This window comes from Tasmannia lanceolata, unplaced genomic scaffold (genome assembly GCF_043159265.1).
Source record: "Tasmannia lanceolata isolate RefF3 unplaced genomic scaffold, GAP_Taslan_0.1 ptg000015l, whole genome shotgun sequence".
NCBI lineage: Eukaryota > Viridiplantae > Streptophyta > Magnoliopsida > Canellales > Winteraceae > Tasmannia > Tasmannia lanceolata.
Window position 1 is genome coordinate 50,902,359 of NW_027518692.1, and position 24,300 is coordinate 50,926,658.

The window sequence follows — 24,300 nt, forward strand, 5'->3', positions numbered from 1 at the left end:
TTATGAAGAACGAGCCTTACTGATTATAGAACATTTGAACAAATCAAAACATCAAACCATTTCACATGGGTATAAAACACAAATTAACAATAGAAGAAAGAAAACACTAATCATTTTTCTTTTCTGACCTCGTATCATCACAGCCTCATCATGTTGTCAGCTTCTTCTCACTGGTCTTGCTCCGAAAGGGTGACATCAAAGAGAAGGGGCGAGAAACTGTAATGAAGGAATGAGCCATTACCCATAAAAAAAAAAAGAAAGCAAAAAAGAAAAATGAACCATTAAGCCTATATGAGGAAACTGTTGGTGCGCTTAAGCTCACCAAGCTTATGGTGCGCTTAAGCGCCCAATCACATGGGTCCCACATTTTCTGTGGTGATCCAAACCATTCATTTGCAAGGCCCTATCGTAGATAGGGGGGTGTACCAAAAATCAGCTCCATAGGATCATCCTAACCCTCCATTTTTGGAGGACAAATATGGGCAGATTTGTGGACAAACAAGGTCTGTCCATTTTGACCTCCACAAATGGATGGGTTAGGATGATTCTATGGAGCTGATTTTTGGTACACCCCCCATCTATGTAAGGGCCTTTCAAATGAATGCTTTGGATCATCCTAACAAAGTGGGCCCCCATGTGATTGGGCGCTTAAGCGCACCATAAGCTTGGTGAGCTTAAGCGCACCAACAGTTTCCTCATATATATATATATATATATATATATATGAGAAACTCGAGTGCTGGAAAGGGGAGTAGGGTCACCATTTGACAGGCCCCATCATGGATGGGGGTGTATAAAAAATCAGCTCCATTGGACCATCTTAGGATGTCCATTTGTGGGGCCAAAAATGGACAGATACTGTTTCTCCACAAATCTGCCCATTTTGGCCCCACAAATGGACACCCTATGGTGATCCAATGGAGCTGATTTTTGGTGGACACCCTATCCATGAAAGGGCCCATCAAATGAATGAACCCTTTCCTCTCTCTCTCTCTCTCATATATATATATATATATACACACACACACACAGAGAGAGAGAGAGAGAGAGAGAGAGAGAGAGAGAGAGAGAGAGAGAGAGAGAGAGAGAGAGAGAGAGAGAGAGCAAAGAGTTGTTACCTTTTGGCGGAGTGCCTCCAACGGGACTATCATCTTGTGATATGAGATTCTTCAGCGTATGAACTGGAATACATAACAGATATAAGGATCTTCAAGTGTATAAATTTTGAAGACGAGTTTGTGACAGTGTTCAAAAAGTTGGGTTCAACTAAAAAATGGCAGTTTAGTTTCCAAATATGAGTTGGCTGAATTGATGAAAAGGTGGGAATTGTCTGCTTTTTCCCAGTTTCCAAATTCAACTTGGGTGAATCAGTGGACAAGTTACAAATTTTACAAGAAATCAAGCTAGTCAATTTGCAAAACAGTACTAGAAGTTTGGGCTCAGTACTAATAGCTGGCCTAAAATGGCTCACCCTCAGCTAAGTTTGAAGCCATCAACTTCTTTGATCAGTGTAACAAAGTGCAAGGCTTCGAGTTTAAGAGCGTACGTTAGAGCTTGTACAGTTTCAAATATATAAGATGGGGCCTGTGGCTTTCCAATCAGTTGATGAATTCAAGTGTCAACCAAGCTTTGGGACTTAGGGTTTTGACTAACAATGGTCTTTCTTGCAGGATTAATCATAATGATAATAGCAGTTGAAATTTTGCTCTAGACGGTGCCTGAAATTTTGCAGAAGTGAACGTTACAGCAAAAATGATTACAAGTGTTCGCCGAGATTTTCCATGGTGTTCAGATTTGAGTTCATAGTAGAGTATTAAAGTATACTGTTTTAACATTATGTTTCTCTAGTGATTAGTAGTTATAGAAAAGTACAAACCAAGGTTAACAAACTAAAATCTTGGACTCAATGAGACCCAGATTATGAGTTTGACTCCAACATCTGCAAAGTTCTTGGATGTGTTTTTCAAATTAAAATGGATTATACTATATGTATCTGTCTTTTCAGTCTCATGGAGTACTTAATCAAGTTTCTCAAGCACCTGATTGAGTTTTACAAACACTTAAGTTTTACAAATACTTTCTTGAGTTTTTTGTGTACTCAATCAAATTTCTAAATGCTTGGTACAATATTAGAGATTTGGAAATTCTTCTTTAGGTGTAAAGAGTTGTACAAGAGAGTTGAGACTTTACCTTCCATAGAAGAAGCTCTTGTTGCAGTACGACCATCAACGGCCGAGCTGTTAATGCCTGCTTTATCTGAATCCATACTCTGTTCACCAGCAGCCGAGCTGTGATTCTTTCTTCGAAACTTCAACAGCCGTTTGAATCCTTTTGAGGATTCCTTAACCCGAGACTTCTCCAGAGTCTCTGGAAATTGTTCTTGTGACTTAGGATTTGTAAAATCAGAGGCATGCACCTTGACAGTCTCTGTATTTGTTACCATTTCAGAGCTTACAATTGGTACTTTGCTTTTCTCTAAATTTCTAGTGCATGGATCTTCTAAGAACGACGATTGGGCATAAGGAGCCTGATATGATTTTTCAGTAGCTCTATTGCTTGAAAACTTTAGCAACTCCTCTTTTGCATGATCTATTGTCACCTGATCATCAGAAAATACTATATTGAGCTGATTGCCTAGACTCTGAGGTGGAAAAGTTCAAGATAACAGGAATCATAACAGTATTCTCTTTGTACAATGAATTCATAAACTAAAATCCAAATTATTCCAAAAAAAAAATAAAAAAAAATCTCATGGGTAATGCACTCGCCCGGGCTGCAGGGAAGCACTTAATCAATCCTCCAGTACCAAAAAGAAAAAGTAAAAAGATGACTAGACTTCTCCAATCTGACATGAATATTCATTTGAAAGTATGCACAAAATTTGGATGATAAGGAGAAGAAAGAGAAAACACCCAATAACTGCAACTAAAACTTATAAGATGAGTTTTTCAAAGTTTCAATGAGAAATTCCATTGCCAGTATAAAGATCTGGAAGGTTTGCCACTCAACGACGACAACAGCAAATAATAATAACGACAACAACAACAAATAATAATAAAAGTGATATTATAATGGAAATAAAGGTATTTCCTCCTTTCTATCTTAACTTTTTTCAAAGCTAAAAAAGGAAATAATATAAAATAAAGCTGGCAATAAGATATTCCCTCCCATCTTAATCTCTAAGCCTGAGAGTTGTGGCAATGAGATTCCCAGCTTACCCACCAGAAAGGAAAATCTCTCCGAAAATATATATATATATATATATATATATATATATATTAGAAAAAACAAAATTCATGAATAGAAATGGCAGTAAACTGTTTGTTTGACAGAACATACCTCATGAGAACGAGGCTCCTCAGCAAGTTGACACTCATTAGGATCTTGATTAACTTCACATATAGTAATGGATGAAGCTGGTGCACGGATAGCTGCAAATTCTAAACCCATCTCAGTCTTTTCTCCCGCAACATCAACATATGATCCCCTTTTTATCTCCATTCCTTCTTTAGATGCTTGCAGAATAGGAACAGGTTCACGTTCAAGCATCACAACAGTTTTCTCAATAACTGGGTTTTCGTCTCCATCGCTATGATTTGAGGTTTTCCCATTACAATTTTTAGGTTTGATAATTTCAGAAGTTAGAGAAGTTCTGATTTCTATCCCTTTCTGCATTATCTCCTTTGCCACTGACTTGTTATGGACCATTTCTGAAGAGCCTCTTGATGGTCTAATCTTAAGCTCTGGCAGTGTCGCGGACTTAGTTCTGTCAAGGCTCATAATTGCTGAGATTTTCTTAATCGTAGGCTCATCAGATAATTTTGGCTTTGGAGCTGGATCATTGGTTCCAGACTTAAGTGAAGAAGAGCGATGGGTAGTGCTTCCTTTAGGGTCTGAAAGTCTTCTAGTTCGGATTGAGGGCGCCCGAGGTTCTGAAGTGACTCCCCTCTCAGGTAACGATGATACTGATCGGCTTAATCCATTCCCAGCTAAATGTGCACCATTTAATCTGCTGGATATAGTACTTCTCTGAGAATGATTGGAGCGCAGAGCAGTCTTGACAGGCAACTTTTGTATAGGGGAAGATGATCCAGGCTCTGAGTCACTAAACTTTGACCCTTTAAGGGAGGTTGGAGAAAGCTTTGTTGGCAGTCGGGATTTGGTCTGTGCAGTGGGTGTTGGTAATTGTGTAACATTGGAGCTGCTTTTTGCAGCGATTCTCTTTTGCCTTTCTCTCTTCAAAGCCTCCAGCCGTTTTATTTGTTCCTCTTCCTGAAAATTGAGTAGTTTGAAATAAATAGTTCAGAGGGAAAAGAAAATCAAGCTATGTCCAAAGAACCACGGCTTTGAAGAAAATAGCAGCGGGTGACACAAAGTTGGAAACAAGTGAAATATAGACAAACAATATTGATACCAAATATTGCCTCTAAATTATTGTCATGGCCATTCATATGGATTGTTTTGGTATGTAAGCTGACATAGGGTTTTATAGGGTGCATTGAGGGCCGCATTCTCTAATAAAAACACAAAAGCATATCCTTCGAAATTCCAAAGATAGTACAACACCACCAGGGAGAACATTAACATAAGAAACCGGTGACTTCTGAATGCTAACAATATATATTTCACATTTTGAGTACAGGAGAAATTTCCTCCAAAGTGTCTAAAGAAAAAAAAGAAGCAATGTACTCTTGATGTTTTCAGATTAACAAAGAAAAGGAAAAAGAAAAAACCAATTTACCACTGATGTTTTCATCTGAAAGAGGAAAGAAAGAAGAAGAAAAAAGTACAAAACCAATGCAGTCTTGATGTTTTCATCTAACAAAAATATGTACATAAAATATCATGTTATGCAAAATCAAAAGGGTATATCCTTAAAGCAGCCAAAGCACACCCAATCTCTCATATCCTTGATTCTTTTAAACTTTAAACAGACCAACAGGTGGATCCAGAAAATAATAGATGCGAAATTTTATTTTGCTTCCATTTTTCTATTCACAAAACAGCAAACTTCCTATTTATTTTACAACTCGTGAAAGATTGGCAAAATCATTGAAAATGGGAATAAAGTTGAGAATGGGGAATCTAATATTGTTTTCCAGCATGTGCGCTGTTCTGCAAATGGTGTGGCTGATAGACTCGCAAGAGAAGGGGTAGAGAAGGAAGAGTTGGAACTTTACGATTTTCTACCCCCTTGATTTTTTGTTTCCTCTTTTTATCTCGCTTTGTATCCTATTTTTGCTGTATCTCTTTCTTGACGTTCTCGGTCTCTTTTAATGAAATTATTTTACTGTTCAAAAAAAAGTTGAGATAGAGACACTAGTAAATGGACAAAATTGAATAAATTTATGTTACAGATGTTTTTCATTTGAAGAAAAAATGAATAGTTTTCACCACTCTGGCAAGAGAAACTTTGGATTTCACAATCACTAAACTTTCTTGAGGGCTCTTGTTTTTCTAAAACTACCTTTACCATTGAAGTTTCAAGAAAGGTCATCCAGAACTAAGTAGTCAATTTCATTCTGCCCCAGATCGGAAAACAGACCAAATGAACTAATGAAGAAACTGGAACATCTCGGCCTGGGTTCCGGATTCCAGTCATTCTGACCAGAACAAAAAACATTCTGGCTCTTGCAGATGAAACACCCCATTCTGGCAGGAGGTGACTGGATTTCAACTGGCATTCTACAAGGGTTTTTTCCTCTCTCTCTCTCTCTCTTAATTTCAAAGGTTAGATGTCTACTCCTAGGGACCTTTTAGGTGATACACCCAGGGTTGAATTAAAACCTAGCAAAATCATTCTCTTTTGTTTCAAGTGTTCTTCTTAACCCTAAAGATTAATGAATGGTTGAAGATTCCCCATTCATTTCTGGACAAACCTTTTTCAAGAACAAGCAAGACTCCCCATTCCCACAACAAACCATTTGATGAGCAGGAACAAGATCAATGTTTTCAAACCTTTTTCGAGAACAAGCAAGATTCCCCATTCCCACAACAAACCATTTGATGAGCAGGAACAGAATCAATGTTTTCCGGCTCTGCTCCAACAAACCAAAACGTACCAATAGATCCATGATATATATATATATATATATATATATATATATATATATATATATATATATATAGAGAGAGAGAGAGAGAGAGAGAGAGAGAGAAGTGTTGGTGCGCTTAAGTTGTTATAACGCCTCCCATTGGTGCGCTTTAGCGGGACCCAGACATTTAAACGAATGGGAGTCGTTATAACAACTTAAGCGCACCAACAGTTTTCTCATATATATATATATATATATATATATATATATATATAGAGAGAGAGAGAGAGAGAGAGAGAGAGAGAGAGAGTAGATAACATATTTACTCCGTCGGCCCAAAAGACCACATTTTTTGGATGATCCAAACCATTCATTTGATAGGCCCTGACATTGATAGGGTGTGCCCAAAAAATCAGCTCCATAGGATCATCCTAACCCTTCGATTTGTGGAGGATTATACCCGTCCATTTTAACCTCCACAAATCGAAATGTTGGGATCCTATGGAGCTGATTTTTTTGTCACACCCAATGACAGGGCCCATTAAATGCATGGTTTGCATCACCTAAAAAATGTGGGCCCCCACTATATTTGGAGCTAACAGAGTAGATAACTTATTGTAGACACCCTCATTTTGCTACACTTTAACCAACAATAACCTAATATATTGATCCATGGAATTTCACTGGTAAAATATGCATCCTCACATTTCCTGAAAACCAAAATGATAAAGAGATATACCTGGTAAGATGATTAGACCCGAAAAATTGAAAAAATGCCCTGATTCGTGACTTTAGAGTGTTAAATCCATGTAAGAGTCCTTCTATCACGGATTTATATGTTTTAGGGCATTAATATCTCGATCTGACTTTACGGATCATCAATCGGGACAAAATAAGCTAGGGTCACTTCACAACCCGGACCCTGATTCCATTATGAGACCCGATTTCCATAAATCGTTAGATCGATGGCTGATTTTTTAACCTGGGTATCTTTCTTTACCAAGAATTTGTGATCATTTATAATACCAATCAAGGTCGATCTCAAATTTCGGTCAAACATTGGGCCACTTTAATTAAGCAAAAACCCAGTGAAAAGTTACGGATCAAGGCGGGATAAGCGAGATCCATCGAAATTGTCCCATTAAATCATCGATATCAAAACTTTCTAATGTCTCAACTATTGTCAATATCATGGTTTAATAGTTTTAACCGTTGGCCCAAAGTTGATCGAATCAGTTGGTTCGTTCGGACCACCAATTTGCTCGATCTTTGGAAAAACGATCTACCGACGGAGATCGAAGGCTCGCATTGGTCGAAAATTCTGAAAACAGTATTTCTATGGCAATATTGGGCTTAAATGAACGAGAAAAAATCAGGGATTCCAAAGGCGAAATAATTATCGGAATCGGATGCCAAAACTCCGGAAAACGACATTTTTCTGTTTTCGAGAGAGTTCTCTCTCCTCACCCTCTCTCTCCTCTCACCACACGTTTTCCTCCTCCTCCCCTATTGTTTAGAGATTTGAAATAATTTTGGATATTTTTAGGCTAATTTTACAACTTTGAAAAAGAGGCATGTGTTTCAAGCTTATTGGTCAAAAGGATTGCCGAAAACTAAAAGAGGCAAGTGTCATCTTCTAATTGAGTAGGGAATCATGCCAAATTTTCAGCATGCACTCCTCTTTTGGACGTTTCTAATTGTTCTTGATTTGATTCTTTATTTGCAAAATTTTGTTAGGACACTTGGCCTCATCTTATTTACTTCCCTTTGCTTCCTAGTTTGTGCAAACAATCTCCACCACACAAGCTCCTTCTATTATTTAAAAGGGGATGTATTTTGGGCATCTAACCCATACGTTTCACGAGTTTGGGAAAGGAATTCTCTAGATACTTTGATCTCATCCCTTTAATCCTTTCTAAATTGCCATCTTTTAATCTCAACCATTGCTCCAACATAACAACTCAAGGTAACCTTCACCTATAAATACCCCCTTTATTGCTCCATCCAAGAGGAGGAAAACATTCTTAGCCTTCTCTCCATCCCCCATCAAGATCGTCCAATACTACATTCTCAGTCTTCTCTCCATCTCCCTCTAAATTATTCTAGTCCCCCTCTCTTTGTTTGTTTTTTATATTTCGGCCAAAACATCTATTTGGCCTCATTCGTCCTCTTGGATTGTTTTGGGTTGAAATTGCACATCAACCAGGAATCATCTTGAGAATCACCATCAAAGGAATCATCGTATCCAAAAGACTTCACAAGGGAATTCGAAACTCACAGGGGAGCAACATCAAGCTTCGGAAAAGGTAGGCCAACTTGGGATTTTCTTTTATTCTAAAATGGGGAAGCATGCAAATTTCTTCAATTTACTAGAATTTTTGGATTGAGAGACTCCCAAATTCACAAATCTTAGAACAAAAAAGGTCTTTGTTCAATAAGATTTCAAGAAACTAAAAGAGAAGAAATTCTTCAATTTTGATCCAAAAGTAATTTGCATGCATCCTCTCTCCCCCTCTCTCTCTTTTTCATTTTTTACCCATAACCCAATTGAACCTATGTTGTGGATAATTTGCTCCCTGTATGTGCTGTACACTTTGTGAACATGGCCCTTTTAATTCTAAAATTATCATGCACTATGTGAACCAAAACCCATGCACTGTGTTATGCATGTCCGTACAATCCAAGCCCTTAATTCATAGAACTTAACTTGTGTGAAGTTATGTGGTCATGGATCATATCTCAACCAAAGCTTAAGTTATGCGTACACTGTGACACTCTTTAAACCCATTGTGAACAACCCAAACCCTTTTCAGTACACCTAAATCCTATACATGCTGTGTGTGTATGTGAATGACCCAAACCCATTTCGATGCCCATTATATAACCGACATGTGCTGATTAAATAATTGCATGCGCTGTTCTTCCCAAAACCCAGACATCCCAACATACTTAGTCGGACCTCACTTAACCAATCCAACTCACCTAACCCAACTCAACCCGAGTTGCACCCCAACCCTCGCCCTTAAGCCGTATCCCAAAGCCGCACCCTCAAGCCGCACCCCAAACCTCGCCCTTAAGCCGTATCCCAAAGCCGTACCCCAACCCTCGCCCTTAAGCCGTATCCCAAAGCCGCACCCCAACCTGCGCCCCTAAGCCGTGCCCTAAAGTTGTACCCCAACCCGCAATTCGACCACTACGTCTACCCGCACCCCCATCTGCACCCCGGGCCCGCACCCAAAGCCTATTTGGACCCAAACTGTGCACTGTGTATGGTGCACACATTCGTGCCGCCCAATTCCTATGCACTGTGAGCATGTACCCAAAGATGAAACCCCTCTTAGCTAGGTTGTTTGTTTCTGTTAGAATAATTGTTTGTATGCTTAGTTATTTGTGCTATTGGAACTTTAAAAGAATTCAAAAATCTATAAGAACCTAAGAACTCACATTCATTGGAAAGTCAATATTCCAAAATTTTAAAGAACATAAATACCTTAGGTTCTAAAACTTAGAAATTGTACTCTAGGTTTCACAATAGAACTTTTAGGGCCCAAACTTCACAAAAATACTAAAAATACAACTTAGGTCCATTGCATTAGATCTAGGTCCATATAGCATAGGTCACTTCACCTCAAATCAATTAATCAAATTCAACTCAAGTCAAATCTCCTCAATCTCAAAACAATCACATAGGCACATAGGCATGTAGTTGCATGTAGGATGCACTCCTGGCCCGCATGAGTCTAAACTGTGAACGGCTAAAAAATTAGAATGCATTTAGGTTAATAAAGTTTACATTCACCCCCTTTGTTAAACCTAAATAATTAAAGTTTTTAAAAGTCAGGCAAGGTCGGTGCTGTACACTTGGTGCGGTACACCTTCCGACTTCGTAACCAGGTAACTTACCCAGAACTCAAAACGTAGACCAAATTAACAGAGTTAATCATGGGTCCTAGATCCGTAATCTAGGTGGCGACTCTGGTCAGTTGCTTCTTTCGTGAAGTTAGAACTTTTATCCTAAATTTATGAAAAAAGCAACCATATTCAAATCCAATGGACAAAGACGCTATTGTCGTAAAAACACACACCCTTGTGGGCCACCACCTCCGGGCGGGATCCACACTTATCTACTCTACAGAGTAGACGAGACGCTCTTCTCTCTCTCTCTCTCTCTCTCTCTCTCTCTCTCTCTCTCTCTCTCTCTCGGGGGGGGGATGATGTTATTTTGTTACTATTGGGAAAGTTGCCTTATTTCCCACCCACATGGGTTGTCATGGGTGGGAAGGCAAGAGGCAAAAAGGAAAGCTACCTTTTTAGGTTTTAGGGAAAACCTAAATACCAAAAGAGAGTGGGTTTTCTCTATGGGAAGGATAGCGAGAGAGGGCGAGAGAGAGAGGCTTGGGGTGTGACGGCTACCCTAAGGGAGAGAGAGAAGAAGAAGGAGGAAAATGTTTTTTTTCTTGGGTTTCTTCTCGTGTTCCTCTTCGATTTTCTTTCGGGTTTTCTCGGGTTTCTCTTGTGTACGATCTTGGGTTTGAGAAGCAAGGAAAGGGTGGCGGGTTTGTGGGTTTATGATTAATCCATTGTACTCCTTGTATTTTGTTTTTCTCATAGTGGAAGATCGTGTATCTTGCCCATGGAGTAGGCTTGGCCGAACCACGTAAAATCTTGGTGTTCATCTTGTGGCTTGCTTGTGTTATTTTACTTTTCCGTTTAATTTGTGCATGATCGGATTGTTTTGCCCGGCGGATTTTCTCAACAGTTACTTTTGATTTCTTTCATAATTTGTGATTTTCTCAATTTCGATACATTTTTATCTTTTAATATATTTCAATAACACTAGCCGACCCCAACTAGTTTGGGACAAAGGCTTAGTTGAGTTGAGTTGAGAATATATTTCAATAACACTGCAGGCCGAACATCCACAAGAAGAAAATTGACAACTTTGAACCAGAAACAATTTTGCTAACCCATTTAAAGATGCAGCCATTCTGAAGGTTGAAAGTTCAACATTTTCCAATGCAGAAATATATATGGAAAGAAATTGAAGATTAGAAAATACCTTCTCTCTCTTCACTTTCTGAAGATCGGCTTTGAAGGCCCGCAGCTTCTCTGCACGGGCTTGTGCTTCGGCCAAAGGACTCAACTTTGATGGCTTCCCCTTCTTAATGGCTGCCTCCATCTTTCTTTTCTCCCAACCATTTTGAACTCTCAACTTCTTTTCCTTGTCCAACTTCTTTGATCCTTCCTTGACACCAGCCACAACATCTCCATTTCCATTCTCTACAACAACAGCACGTAGATGTGTTTCATACTCTACAGCCGGATCATAACCAATAGACTCCCTCTTTGTTCCACGCTCTGGCACTAAGCTCAAGTCATCTGGTTCGTAGCTAATTTGGCTTCTAATTCTGTTGGAAGAATCATCAGCTCTCGCTGATGGGACCTCAGAATCCATATCAATTGCAGTCCTGCTATTTGTTCCACTTTGATTTTCCAAGCTTGACCTAAAAGGAACTATAAAGGACTCATCAATTAGATTATTAGAAGAGCTCTTATCCAATTTATCAGCATGCCCATATTGTTCTCCAGCAAGTGGATCTGATAGAGAATTTGAAATCCCTGATTGGTTTCGTCGTCCATAAATCATGAAATCATCACTAGTCATTCTTTTATACCCTCCCCCTCCACTTTCTATTTCTGTGAACGGTACATCCACCTGCCTACCTTTCAGTCCCCTTACATCACTTGAATAAAACCCTTCTCGAGATATTGCCAATTCATCATTTGATGCCTTTTGCTTATACATTCGGGTTGTCCTACCACTAACTGAATCGAATTCAGACATCCTATGTCCTGGAACTTCACCCAAATCTCGTTCCGGTGGAAGGATGGGATCTGCCCCCATTCTCTGCCGCCTCTTTACATGGGTATCTTTATCAACAGAAAACATACCTCTCTCAACAGTGCGTGTGGTTTCTTCGTCATCTCGCAATAAAAAATTTTGAAATGCTTGCCAGTTTCCACCATCTGCCTCCCTTCCATAAACAACATCATCATTTGCATCCAATGTATCACTAGACTTGGTGACACTTCCATTACTTTTTGAAGATCTCAGTGAACTTTTATGCTTCCTTTCCGGGGCATCAGACTGCAAATACTTAGCTTCATCATCTGTTTCAGGTTCAGAAGCCGATTCAGATTCACATCCTGATGCATTTTGCCTCTTTGAAGCGATATAATTGATGTTTCGAATGAAAACCGTGCCCCGTTGTTTTCTCCCACTTCGACCAACTTTTTCCCGTGATTCTTGACCATGTGAAACTTCCTTCTCTACGTCTGACATGCTTTGATCTGCCCCGTGCTGTGATCTCGAATTGGAAACACCTATTTCCCAAGTCTCTGACTCACCATCGGTGTCTTTACAATCCATGGAATGCCTTTTCTGAACAGTCCTTTGCGTGGTGTTGACTCTGGGATCCCCAGATTGAGGATACGGTGGCTGGAAAAATGGGGCACATGCTGGGTAGTTCTGATAGTAAGGCATGCTTTGCATGGGATAGGCTGGAAAGACAGGCACACCTGGTGGAGAATGAATGGGCCATTGAGGATACATAGGATGATGAAACTGGCCTTGAAAATATTCCTGGGAGCTTAATGGCACCTGGGAATCCATGGGGGACCTTTTATCTGACCATGAACAAATTGATATCAACATCTAGGAAATCATTATGCTCAATTAAAATGAAGAAAAGATAGGAGTCTCAGGTCAACACAATCTATGGGAGTTACTGGGATAGGTATGAGAGTTTTACATGAAAACTCAACATTCAACTATCAAAAACAAATGAAACAGTCCTTTTAAAATGTCAAAATTCTCCTTGTTGGACATAAAGGGCCACTCAGAACTTAACAAGTTCCTAATGGTGATTTTCACCAGAGATTAAAAAGGAATCTGATAGAGGGAGCCCCCCGCTGACGAAAAAACTACGTAGGTTCCCTTACTAGTGCCATTAACATGAATGAAGAATTTTGTTTTTTGTTTTTATATATATTTGAATTTTCAGTAGATTCTTATTAATACAGACAAAAAGGAAATCCCCAATTTTACATACCCTAAACTTCCTTTATCAATAAAATGTTCCAGATGCAGAAGTATTTTCTTAAATAAAGCCTTGAACACCCCCCTCTTTCTTCATTTATAATGGAAAAGTGCAGAATCATTTTTTCTGTTTTTAAAGAAAAGTGACAGTCGTGGACAAATTACTGTTCATCTGTACCTTCAAAAGTATTGAGATCATTTGGTCAGCAGGAAAAAGGGGCAATTCTGGCCTTTTCATAAAACAAGAGGTATCTTGTACTTAAACATATAACTTACCTCTGTTATGATCCGAGCTCAAATGCTGAGAACTAATGCCTGCACCGGTATCAATACTCGTTTTCCCGTTGCTTTCAGTGCCCAACTCAGGATGGAGACAATGCTTAGTCTCACTGGAGAGCATAATGCCTGAAGCATTCATAGAAGAGAAATCTGATCGGCTAGACATTGCCTCAGCCGCTTCAATTTCAAGCCATTGGCCAGTTTCATGCTTTCGCTTCCATAGTTCCATAAAACTTAAGCATGCATCCCTGGTGAATGAAGAAACACAGGACCATTAGGGGCCAAGTTCTAAACTGAAAACTGTCACACTTGAATAGGGATCAAATAACAAAAAAGTGACCTTGTAACAAAATCCCATTATCTCCTTTCTTTCTTGCAGTTATTTGGGTGTTGTGGAAAGAGAGGAATGCTAGAATATTCAAGGGGTATGTTAAGCATGCTTCCTATTTATCAACTAAGGCATTGGCTTTAACTATCTACCTTCCAAGGTTTGATTTTGTATCTGCTTTCAACTTATGGAACGGGTGGAGGGAGGTTGCCTCAGCTCCGAGATGAGACCTTCAATAGTTCAATCTTGGGAGACTCCAAATCCTGGATTCCTAAAGCTCAACTTTGACGGTTCTAGCTTTGGAAACCCGGGTCCGGCTGGTATTGGGGGAGTCCTAAGGGATGAAGGGGTGGTGGTGAGGTGGGCTTTTGCGGGCCCTATTGGTATGGCCAATTCTAGTGAGGCGGAGGTGCGTGTAGTTCACCAAGGAATAAAGCTTCTAGAGGGAGAAGACTTAAATCGAGTAGAATTGGCTAGGCGGCCTCCCTCAATGTGATCCGTTGGTTATCAGACTCTCATATGTTTCCCTGGGGATTTGCTTCTTTTTTCTTTTTTTTTGAATGGTAAGGATAAATTCATTAAAGAAAACGAAGACCGAGAAGGTCTCGAAAGGATACAAAGGAGGGCAATCAGAGCCAAAACAACACAGAAGAAAAAACAAAAGCGTTGGCAACCATGGAGGTGGAGGGAGAAAGTTGAATAGCTCCACTCTCTCCCTATGTACACCCTCTCTAGCAAGCTTGTCCGCCTTTCCGTTCGTTGTCCACCTCATATGATTGAAAGATATCGAAGATGATCCTACCCTGTCCTGAATCTCATCAAAAAGAGCTGCAAATCTCCAAGGCACCGGATGTGTTTCTCTTAGCCACCTTATGACTTTGAGAGAGTCCCCTCCTACCACCACGCTATTCAAGTCTCCGCTTTGCAAAAAAACATATTCCTTGGTAGATGGCTCGAACTTCTGCCTCATTGGAATCTGCCACCCCCCTATGGGCCCACAGAAAGCCCAAATGACATCCCCTCTTTTCATTTCTTAGAAGCCAACCAATACCCCAGCAGGACCCGGATTTCCCAGACTAGAGCCATCAAAATTCAATTTGAGGGTCCCTTGAGGCGGGGGAACCATGCTTGTACCACCTTAGGATTATTGGAAGAGGCGGTACAAATCTCTCTTCACCTGTGCCATAAATCGTATGCCGATACAAATTTGAACAATTCTAACGATTTGACCCATGAGATAGAAATTGATATCAACTGTTGAAAATGTATTGGGCTCCCTTAGAGTAACCCTTGAATATCCTTGCATTGCATTCCTTCCACGGTACCCAAAAAGTAGCTAAGGATACATGCCAAAGAATCTTCCCTTTCCGTTTCCATGGTGCCATTTTCCAACATTCAAATAGCTCCACAAGCGAAGGCGGGAATACCCAAGTTATCCCGAATCTACTCAAGACTCTACCCCATACCTTTGTTGCGAGCTTGCAGTGAATTAATAGATGATCCACAGTTTCCCTTGCCTCTATACATAGGGCACAACCTCTATACATATGGCGCAATAATCAATGAACCACATCTTCCTCAGGCTCAAATCTGATATTAACTATGAGGGATTTGCTAATTTTCTTAATAAGATTAAAGACATTGTGGGCAATTCTTGTATCTCCTTTCGCCATATTAGAAGATCGGCTAACGGTGAGGCAGATAGGCTTGCTAGGGTTGGGATGGGTATGGAGGCTTTCGAGCAGTTTGATTTCCTTCCTCCTTGATTTTTGCTTCTCTTTATGATGTCCATATTATATTTTCTTGTATAGCCCCGTTGCTTTCTTTTCTTTCATCTATTTGTATTTGACCATCTCAGTCTTTTTCTTTAATGAAATCTTTGACCATGAAAAAAACCATAAACTACAGCTTACATTAAACGTGAGGCCCCAAAGCATTCAGCAAAGGATATCAAATGCGTCATGCGATCCATGTCGAAGCCCGCCGCTACAGCACGTGCAAAGGCCATCCCCTGTTCTTTCTGCAGTACAGTTTTGCGTGTCTCGAGCACTCTTAAAAGCTTAACTCTGCAAAAGAAATATGTATAAGATGAAACATATCCCATAATGACGATTGTCGATGCATTTAGGCCATGTTTGGAAACCACGAATTTTTTTAATATGGATAAGATGAAACATGCCCCATAATGAGGATTGTAGATACATTTAGGCCATGTTTGGAAATCACAAATTTTTTTTCAGGGAATACTAGGTTGCCAAGTGGTTAGAGAGGGATAGAATAAACTAATATATATATATATATATATATATATATATATATATATATATATATATCGATAGAATAAACTAATATTCCGTGGAAAAAATTTGCATGGCTGTCGTACATGGCCTTATTGTATCCTACATAGTCACTAAGTAAGGCAAAGATAATCATAGCCATAAAACACGTGTATATGACAGAGTTCGATATAATGGACTATGTTTCAAATATATACCAACTTGGGCCCATCCTATATGAAGAAAAACATATGATGGTGAAAGAACATGAGCCACGGTAGCATTCTACAAATAAAAGGAACGATGAACCATAAATATGAGTTTAAGATGTCTTAGACCCAAAAAGATGGGTCGAAAAAGGTTGAAAAGACAACACAAAAAAAAATGGTAGTTGGAAAGTATGGGTTTAATATCGCCCTGACTTAAAAAGGCAAAATAAAATATGGTGTATACTTTATACATTTTCGAACCATCTTAGATGAATTATTTAGCATTTGGCTTTTAGGTCCAGACTCTATCATATGAATTCTTATTATTAGTAGCTGTCAAAGTCATTAGATTTAAAGAAAGTTGGACTCTTTCATTAGTAGCTCGTACTCGTAGAGTCATTACATTTGATTGGAAGAAACATGCATGTTGTTATTAAAATCAATCATTTATTAATTCGGCAATTGAACAGATTGAGAAAGTTTGACTTGATGTAACATGAAATCTACTAGTATGAAAGTGCTATGAGGGGAATGTTTGGCATCTCGACTTTCGCCCTTCGCCATCTTGGGCTGACAAAGAACCACAATTTTGTAGTTCATATGATACACTTGAGTTTATCATCAGAAACAAATTATATTCTTTGTAAGTAAATGCTAATTCAGATGATCTAACAACATTTTTATTCTACATCCAACATTAGACGTCAGCTCAACTCATCTCAAATTTCACCCAAGACCTTAGGGCAAGTTTCTGAAACACCTATGTCCTATCAATGGGAAGAGTTTGATCAAGAAGAAAAAATAGATAGAGAAAGAGAGAGGAAAGAGAAAAGGAGAAACCAAACCATGTGGAGAGATGCTCTCCCACTCCTATGTTTCTTCGGTTTTTTTTCTTAAATGTATTAATCAAAGGTTTTCTTATTATTTCAAAGTTTTGAAGTTAGTTGAAAAAAGAGTAAGTGAGACATTTTCGAAATAAAACAAGTTTACAATGTATTTTAAAGAAAACTCCAAGTTCTGCTAACATAGGACCAATCTTGGTGTCTCTTTGGAGACATCCGATAAAATTGGAACGATACAAAGAAGATTAGCATGGCCCCTGCGTAAGGATGACATGCACAAATCGAGAAAAGGACCAATCTTGGTGACAGCCAATTCCAATTTTCATATTGTTGCATATCATCAAATCTGTGGATCAACCCAAGGTTTGGGCAGATGAAGGACAACAAAATTTCTATTTTACCATTACGTATATGCTCATGAAAAGGATAGGCATGGAAAAGTTAGTAGCAAGGATGCCACTAGTACATACTTTGATTTCTCCTCCTGTACGGCAGAACCATTTGATTCAGGTGGAGGTACCCCAGGCTACAACAAAAGAAATTATATTGAGAATGGTCACTAAATGAGCCTTTGTATGACGCATGTAAATGCTGTGTCAATACCTTGAAAAGGACAATCGCTTTCTCTGCATCAGTGTCAAACACAGGCTTGCTACCTGTCCAAAATATAGTCATTAAGAATGGCATTCAAACAATCAGTATTTCTTGAAAACATTATTCTGTGTCAAATAACTCCAGAACATAAAGCCATTAAAAAAAAAAAACTCCAGAACATAAAAATGGAAAAGAAATGTAGAAAATCTCGAAGACGAATTCCACACATTACTGTAGAAGAGCTTAAAATGGAGCGAAACATCACTGAGATGAAAGAATGAAAATTTAATTGATGAACCCCTTTAGAGATTTTGACTAAATACAGTTGATAAAATGGACCCGAAGAATCAAGAATGAACATAATAAATTAAAATAAATGTCCTCATATCATACGACAACAGGAAAATGTTCGAATTTTTTTTTAGCGTACCTTCGATGCCCTCGGTGGATTTCGGTAGATTTTCTACCTGCTGCACAAAAAGAACAAAAATTACTCTTCTACAGTATATGAACCATCTAAAGATTAGTCAATATTATTACTTACAGTGCTCAGCCCGGTGTTGTCATTACCCTGAATGGCAATTGCTTCATCAATTTGTAAGATCTCAGATTCTATAGTATTCACACGTTCTAAGACCTCAGGAGTGCTGACAAAACGGACAAACCTAAGAGAGAGAAAAGTCATTATGATGTTTTAGCTTTTCTCACAAACCCTTAGAATAAGAAGCCTTTTCCGAGAAGAAGAATTAGATCATAGAAACAGATGGACTTCCTTGTCAGCGAAGAATCACATGCTCAATGACCACACCAAGGTATAATGAAGCCCAAAGTATCAACCAAGGTTTAAAAACTTAAATCAACTTGCATTTGATGACAAGCCAAGTCCAAACTAAGTACAAGTTGATTTTTTTTTTTTTTTTGAATGCCAACTGAGTACAACTTGATCAAGTTTTCAACTTCAAAATCTCCTATTTTAGTCTGTTTGCAGAGTTTTTCAAGTACTCAACCAACTATATCATGTACTTGATCAAGCTTTTTATTACTATTATTTTTTACTTGATCAAGTTTTTTGAGCACTTGATAGTGTTCTCAGGTTTTATGAAATACAAACTACTCCCTTAACTCGGCCTGAGTCATGGTGGAGACGAATCCACTTAGTGTATTTATCAAGTACTTGATTGAGTTGCAACAGTTAGCCTGTTACGAACCTAGATCGGTTCGCAACGGATTTGATCTTCTTAGAGGGAAGATCAGCCTCTTGATCCACTTCGAGGGAAGGATCAATCCTCCTTTGTGCACAGAACACAATTTTTGGAATAAATTTCTATGTACATATTTTATTCATAAGCAACATTAAATAGAAGAAAACATCCACGTTTCATCTTCCTATAAATTCTCCACTAATACCTATCTCTAAATCAACTTTGAAGATTTACCCAAGATAACACTGATCATAACTAACATCAAGACACGTTTCACTTTGTTAGATAACATCAAAAGACTCCCACGCATAGCAAACTCCACACAAACCTAATTAATTTATTCAACCCAGAGGGCCATGTAGGTACGTAACATAGCCATTAAGAACTAAAACATGTAAAGAAGCACCATATGCCATGAAACATCAACAGAGTTACCGACCTTTCCACTGTGCCCTTTGTAAACCATGCCATATCAGTTCCAGGATTCGGTTCAAGGATGATTGAATAACCGCCCTTGGCAATCTCATCTTGGGCCTTCTTTAAGTGGGCAACAAAAGGGTTCAACAAGCCAGATGCAATCTTCTCTGTCTTCCCATTTGCTGTGATAACCAAATCAAACCTGAAAAGAAACATCAGGTTTCCATCAGCAAAAACTCAAAGTAAATCAGCAAAATGACAAAATTTTACTTAAAAGCGTCACTTGGCACCTCAAAGAAGACACCCATATCTAATAACCAAAAATATATGAAATTAACATCACAGAACTACAAAACTGAATTGTTCGAAATAAGTCGTGTTGATCTACAACAGTAAGAATCATATCTACCATCCTTCTAAAAAGCGTGATTTCCATACCACATAATCCAAAAAAAGAGAAAAAATGGACCTATTAGTAGTACCATAATTTCTATTGAAAAAAGACCCAAAACCAAAATATTCAACAGATAACACCTGAAACAATATTTCTTACAGTAATTGCCTTGGAAAAGCAATGAAATTTGCATCACAACTAAAAGCATGTATTAGAGCTACAAAGATATCTTCCATTTGAAACAGAAATCCAATGTTCCAAACTTAAAATTACCAAATGCAAACTCCATCAAACTAACAAAATATGTTCCTAACATTACCTACAGTAACCATTCAAAAAAAAAAAAAAAAAAACATTACCTACAATAAAATTCCGATCAGAAAGGAGGTAACATTAAATTATTCAATAGTCAAATTACTTCTTGACACATAATAGCAATGTCATAGACTGGATCGGATACAGTTTTGCTTCAGAACCGAAAAAAATAAAAAATAAATTCAAGACACAGAAACCTTAAGATCAATTTAACCCGGGACTCAAACTCCATTGAGCCAACAGACTTCCCGAAAGATTTTTCACACTGGAAAGATGAATCCAACAAGAATAGAAAAGAAATTTGCAAAGAGTAGTACATCAAGTTCGTTGAATCTACACAACACTATGCAGTTCACTCCAAAACCTACTCTGAAACTTCACAAATCGTATGACAAAACTTAAAAAAAAAAAAGATTCTGAAAATTGCATGTTCTTTCCAAAATTTTCTTACCCCGTATTGACATACACATCATTTAGGCATTCCAATTGCTTCCAATCAAAGTAAAAACCCTAGGCTGATTATTCATTGATTAATCCCTGAAATTTTCTCAATATCACACTACTTTTTGAAACTCCCAACTCATTTCGACACAGAGCGAACTAAACCACAAAAATATAGGGAACAAATCGAAAAATCGTATGACAAAACTTTAAAAAAGACAGATTTTCAAAATTGCATGTTATTTCCAAAAATTTCTTACGCCGTATTGATGTACACATCATTTAGACATTCCAATTGCTTCCGAACAAAGTAAGAACCCTAGTCCGAAAATTCACTGATTAATCCCTACAACTTTCTCAATATCATACCATTTCCGTTCGAAACTCCCGACTCATTACTAAACCACACAAATATAGGAAACAAATTGAAGAAAGATCTCAGCAATGGCAGATCAAGACTACCTGGTTCGAGTAGGCATGAGCTGAAAAACCTACATTGACACTTCATAAATCGTATGACAAAACTTTAAAATATACAGATTTTCAAAGTTGCACGTTCTTTCCAAAAATTTCTTCAGCCGTATTGACGTACACATCATTTAGATATTCCAATTGCTTCCGAACAAAGTAAAAACCCTAGTCCGAAAACTCACTGATTAATCCGTAAAACTTTCTCAATATCACACCATTTCCTTTCGAAACTTTATCATTCCGAGACAGAGCGAACAAAACCACAAAAATATGGGAAACAAATCAAAAAAACGTATGACAAAACTTTTACAAAAAGACAGATTCTGAAAATTGCATGTTCTTTCGGAAAATTTCTTAAGCCGTATTGATGTACAAATCATTTACACATTCCAATCGCTTCCGATCAAAGTATAAACCCTACGCCGAAAACTCACTGATTAATCCCCAAAACTTTCTCAATATCACACCATTTTCTTTTAAAACTTTCTCATTCATTGACAGAGCGAACTGAACCACAAAAATATAGGAAACAAATTTAAAAAAAAACGTATGAAAAAACACAAAAAAAGACAGATTCTGAAAATTGCATGTTCTTTCGGAAAATTTCTTAAGCCGTATTGATGTACAAATCATTTAGACATTCTAATTGCTTCCGATCAAAGTATAAACCCTAGGTCGAAAACTCATTGATTAATCCCTAAAACTTCTCAATATCACACTATTTCCTTTCGAAACAGAGCAAACTAAACCACATAAATGTATAGGAAACAAATCGAAGAATGATGTCAGTAATGGCAGATCGAGAGTACCTGGTTCGAGTAGGCGTGAGCTGAAAAACGGCAGAATCGAGACGAGTTTCAGACTTCATTGCGGAAAAAATTGATTAGAGAAGTTCTAGATCTCTCAAAAACAGTGTTTCAGTTGCAGAGAATAGAAACGAACTGAAATGAGAATGGAAATAGTCAAATGAAGGAGAAAATACAGAAAAAAGGAATTAAAAATTACTTTGAAGCTGATCGAGAAATGAAGATGTTCAGGAAAAAATGGGAAAAGGTCCAAAAAGATGCTTTAATGGCAGAAAATAAATGAAGATACCATTAAGGAGAGAGAAAGCTGGACAAAACCACAAAGGTGCTTTAGTAGCAGAAAATAAATTAAGAGAGGAGAAAAAAACAACCGACAGAGGTGCTTTAATGGCGGAGAGAGAGAGGGAAAGAGAGAGAGAGAGAGAGAGAGAGAGAGAGAGAATCACGGAGAGTTCTGTCTTTGGATTCCGGCCAGATACTGCGGAAAGGCATAATAAAAAGGGTAAAAAAGGGAAAACGGGATATAAAACAGCTGAAGAAAACGAAGGGTATTCTGGTAATTCGCGTTCTTATGGGCCGAGAGCACAAATGGAAACCAAGTCAGAAAGCAGTTCATGCAGTCGGCGGATATTAAATAGGGGGAAAATGATATATTTCCCACTTTTTATTACGTACGAGAACCTCTATAGATCGCAGGGTTGGGATCATCCACGATATATGGTGTTTAGCCTATATTTATATTGTGGCCCAACAAAGGAACGGTTTGGATCATCCTATGAATTGAGCCCCACTGTACTTTTAACAAAAATGCTGGACTTCACTGGCACTAACGATACAAAATCACATCATATTCTTGACTTCAGGCTCGCTCGCCATATAAATTCTAGGGGTGCAACTCGGCTGGTTCAACCCGAAAAAAAGTCGGGTCGGGTTCGGGTTCGGGTTCAGGTTGAGTTTTCTCAACCTGGGTTGGGTTCGGGTCTGCATCAGCTTGAGGGTTTGGGCAATACAACCCAAGTGATACCTGGCATTTTTTATGAATTTTTTAGTTTATAAGCTTAAAAACTCGGGTTGGATCGGGTTGAACTCGGATCAGGTCGGGTTGGGGTTGGAAAAATGGGTTCCTTGGTCGGGTCGGGTTGAACCTTGTCAACATGGTTGTGCTGACTGCTGATATCATTTCCCTAAAATAATTGAATCCAGAATCATTTTCTAAAAATAATTAAATACCAATATTGCTAACAAATAGGGAATTTATATATATTTTTAATTTTGTTCATTTCGGGCTTAATTAGTAGGGCAAAAGACATGCCATGCAGTGTCCATCTACGAGTAGTTCCACCTACAGGGATATGCATCTTAGTATTTTATTCTGATGTCTTAAATATTTTTAATTATTAGTTTTTAAAATCAAAATCGTGTAAAATGATTAAAAAATGGAAATTATTAGATTATTATATTAATGTAATCAATGTCAGTACTATTAGCGATTATTATATGATTAAAAATGTATTAGATCTGGTCAAGCTGGCAAGAAGGATGCATGTGAGACTGTGAGTCCGATGAGGCTCAAACCCACGACAAATGCAAGTCTTGATGGCTCCTAATCATACAAAGACATTACACACAGAAAATTTGTATGTCTTTGTTTGTCATTTAAGACGAAGAATTTCATGTAGCATTTTTGCGAGAAGAAAAGAGAGGCCATATGTTCAAGGATAAAAGATTAAATATTAATGCCTTCTCCAGCGCCTCAAGCTTTTTAAGTAATTGGTTGTTTCACATGGTATCAGGGCAAAGGTCCTCAGTTAGAATGGCAACCCAGCTCAAAACTCCTTGATATTAAAAATTCACATGCAATGGCAACCCAAATAGAGGGGCCACATGTGCCATGTGTAGGCCAACCTTAAAAAGAGGGGACACACGTGAGCGTTAAAGCATACAAGATTAAATAACGCCTTCTCCAACAGCTTAAGCTTTTGGAGTAATTGGTTGTTTCGCGGCATAAGTGACGAGTTGATGTGGAGTGGCGGGAAAATAAGGAAACATGAAACTCTATTTATAATAGATTTTTTCTTTTCCCTATTTTTCAACCCATCTCTCACTCTCTCCTCACACGTGCCCTCTCAGTTCTCCATGGATTCCCCCCCCATAAAATATTAGCTTTCTTAGTGATGAGGGAAGGGCAGAGAATGGGCAAGGGAGAGAATTGAGAAGGAATGAGTGAGGAGATGATGCAAAGCGGCTGAAAATGATGACAACAAAACCCTATTTTGTGTTGATTTCTTCTTTTCCCAGTTTTTCAGCCACTTCCGACCCTCTCACTCTTGCCCTCTCAATTCTCTTCCTCTCTCAACCTCCTTGCCCCTCTCTCCATTGCTTATTTTGTGTGTGTGTGTGTGTGTGTGTGAGAGAGAGAGAGAGAGAGAGAGAGAGAGAGAGAGAGAGAGAGAGAGAGAGAGATCTTAGGGCCTTATTGTTTTCATAATTTAGCTTATTAAGAAGATTATTTGGAGGGTCATTTTTTATGGTACAATGGCCATGGGTTATGTGGCTCTCCTACTAATTTGTCTTTAGATCCTTTGCAAAAGT

General features: G+C 38.4%; 1 protein-coding gene and 1 non-coding gene across 4 annotated transcripts; one reads left to right on the plus strand and one right to left on the minus strand.

The window, feature by feature from the left end:
• On the minus strand, nucleotides 1-22,137 carry LOC143892254 (COP1-interacting protein 7-like). 3 transcript variants are annotated; one of them, XM_077396740.1, is made up of 14 exons: nucleotides 21,998-22,137; nucleotides 21,712-21,843; nucleotides 19,304-19,483; nucleotides 18,207-18,327; nucleotides 18,093-18,129; nucleotides 17,672-17,724; nucleotides 17,539-17,594; nucleotides 15,655-15,807; nucleotides 13,411-13,661; nucleotides 11,095-12,722; nucleotides 3,340-4,272; nucleotides 2,191-2,599; nucleotides 1,119-1,181; nucleotides 1-216 (listed from the first exon to the last, which is right to left on the minus strand). In XM_077396740.1, exons 2-14 carry the CDS (start codon nucleotides 21,768-21,770, stop codon nucleotides 149-151), a joined length of 4,011 nt encoding a protein of 1,336 aa, XP_077252855.1. In that variant the 5' UTR covers nucleotides 21,771-21,843; nucleotides 21,998-22,137; the 3' UTR covers nucleotides 1-148. The 3 variants fall into 3 exon arrangements, with proteins under 3 accessions (XP_077252855.1, XP_077252853.1, XP_077252854.1); XM_077396738.1 differs by having other exon boundaries at nucleotides 18,093-18,132; XM_077396739.1 differs by lacking the exon at nucleotides 21,998-22,137 and having other exon boundaries at nucleotides 18,093-18,132; nucleotides 21,712-21,938.
• LOC143847695 (U6 spliceosomal RNA) lies at nucleotides 17,269-17,371 on the plus strand. Its single transcript, XR_013235213.1, has one exon. It is a non-coding gene; the product is annotated as a U6 spliceosomal RNA (small nuclear RNA).
• Nucleotides 22,138-24,300: the final 2,163 nt, after the last annotated feature.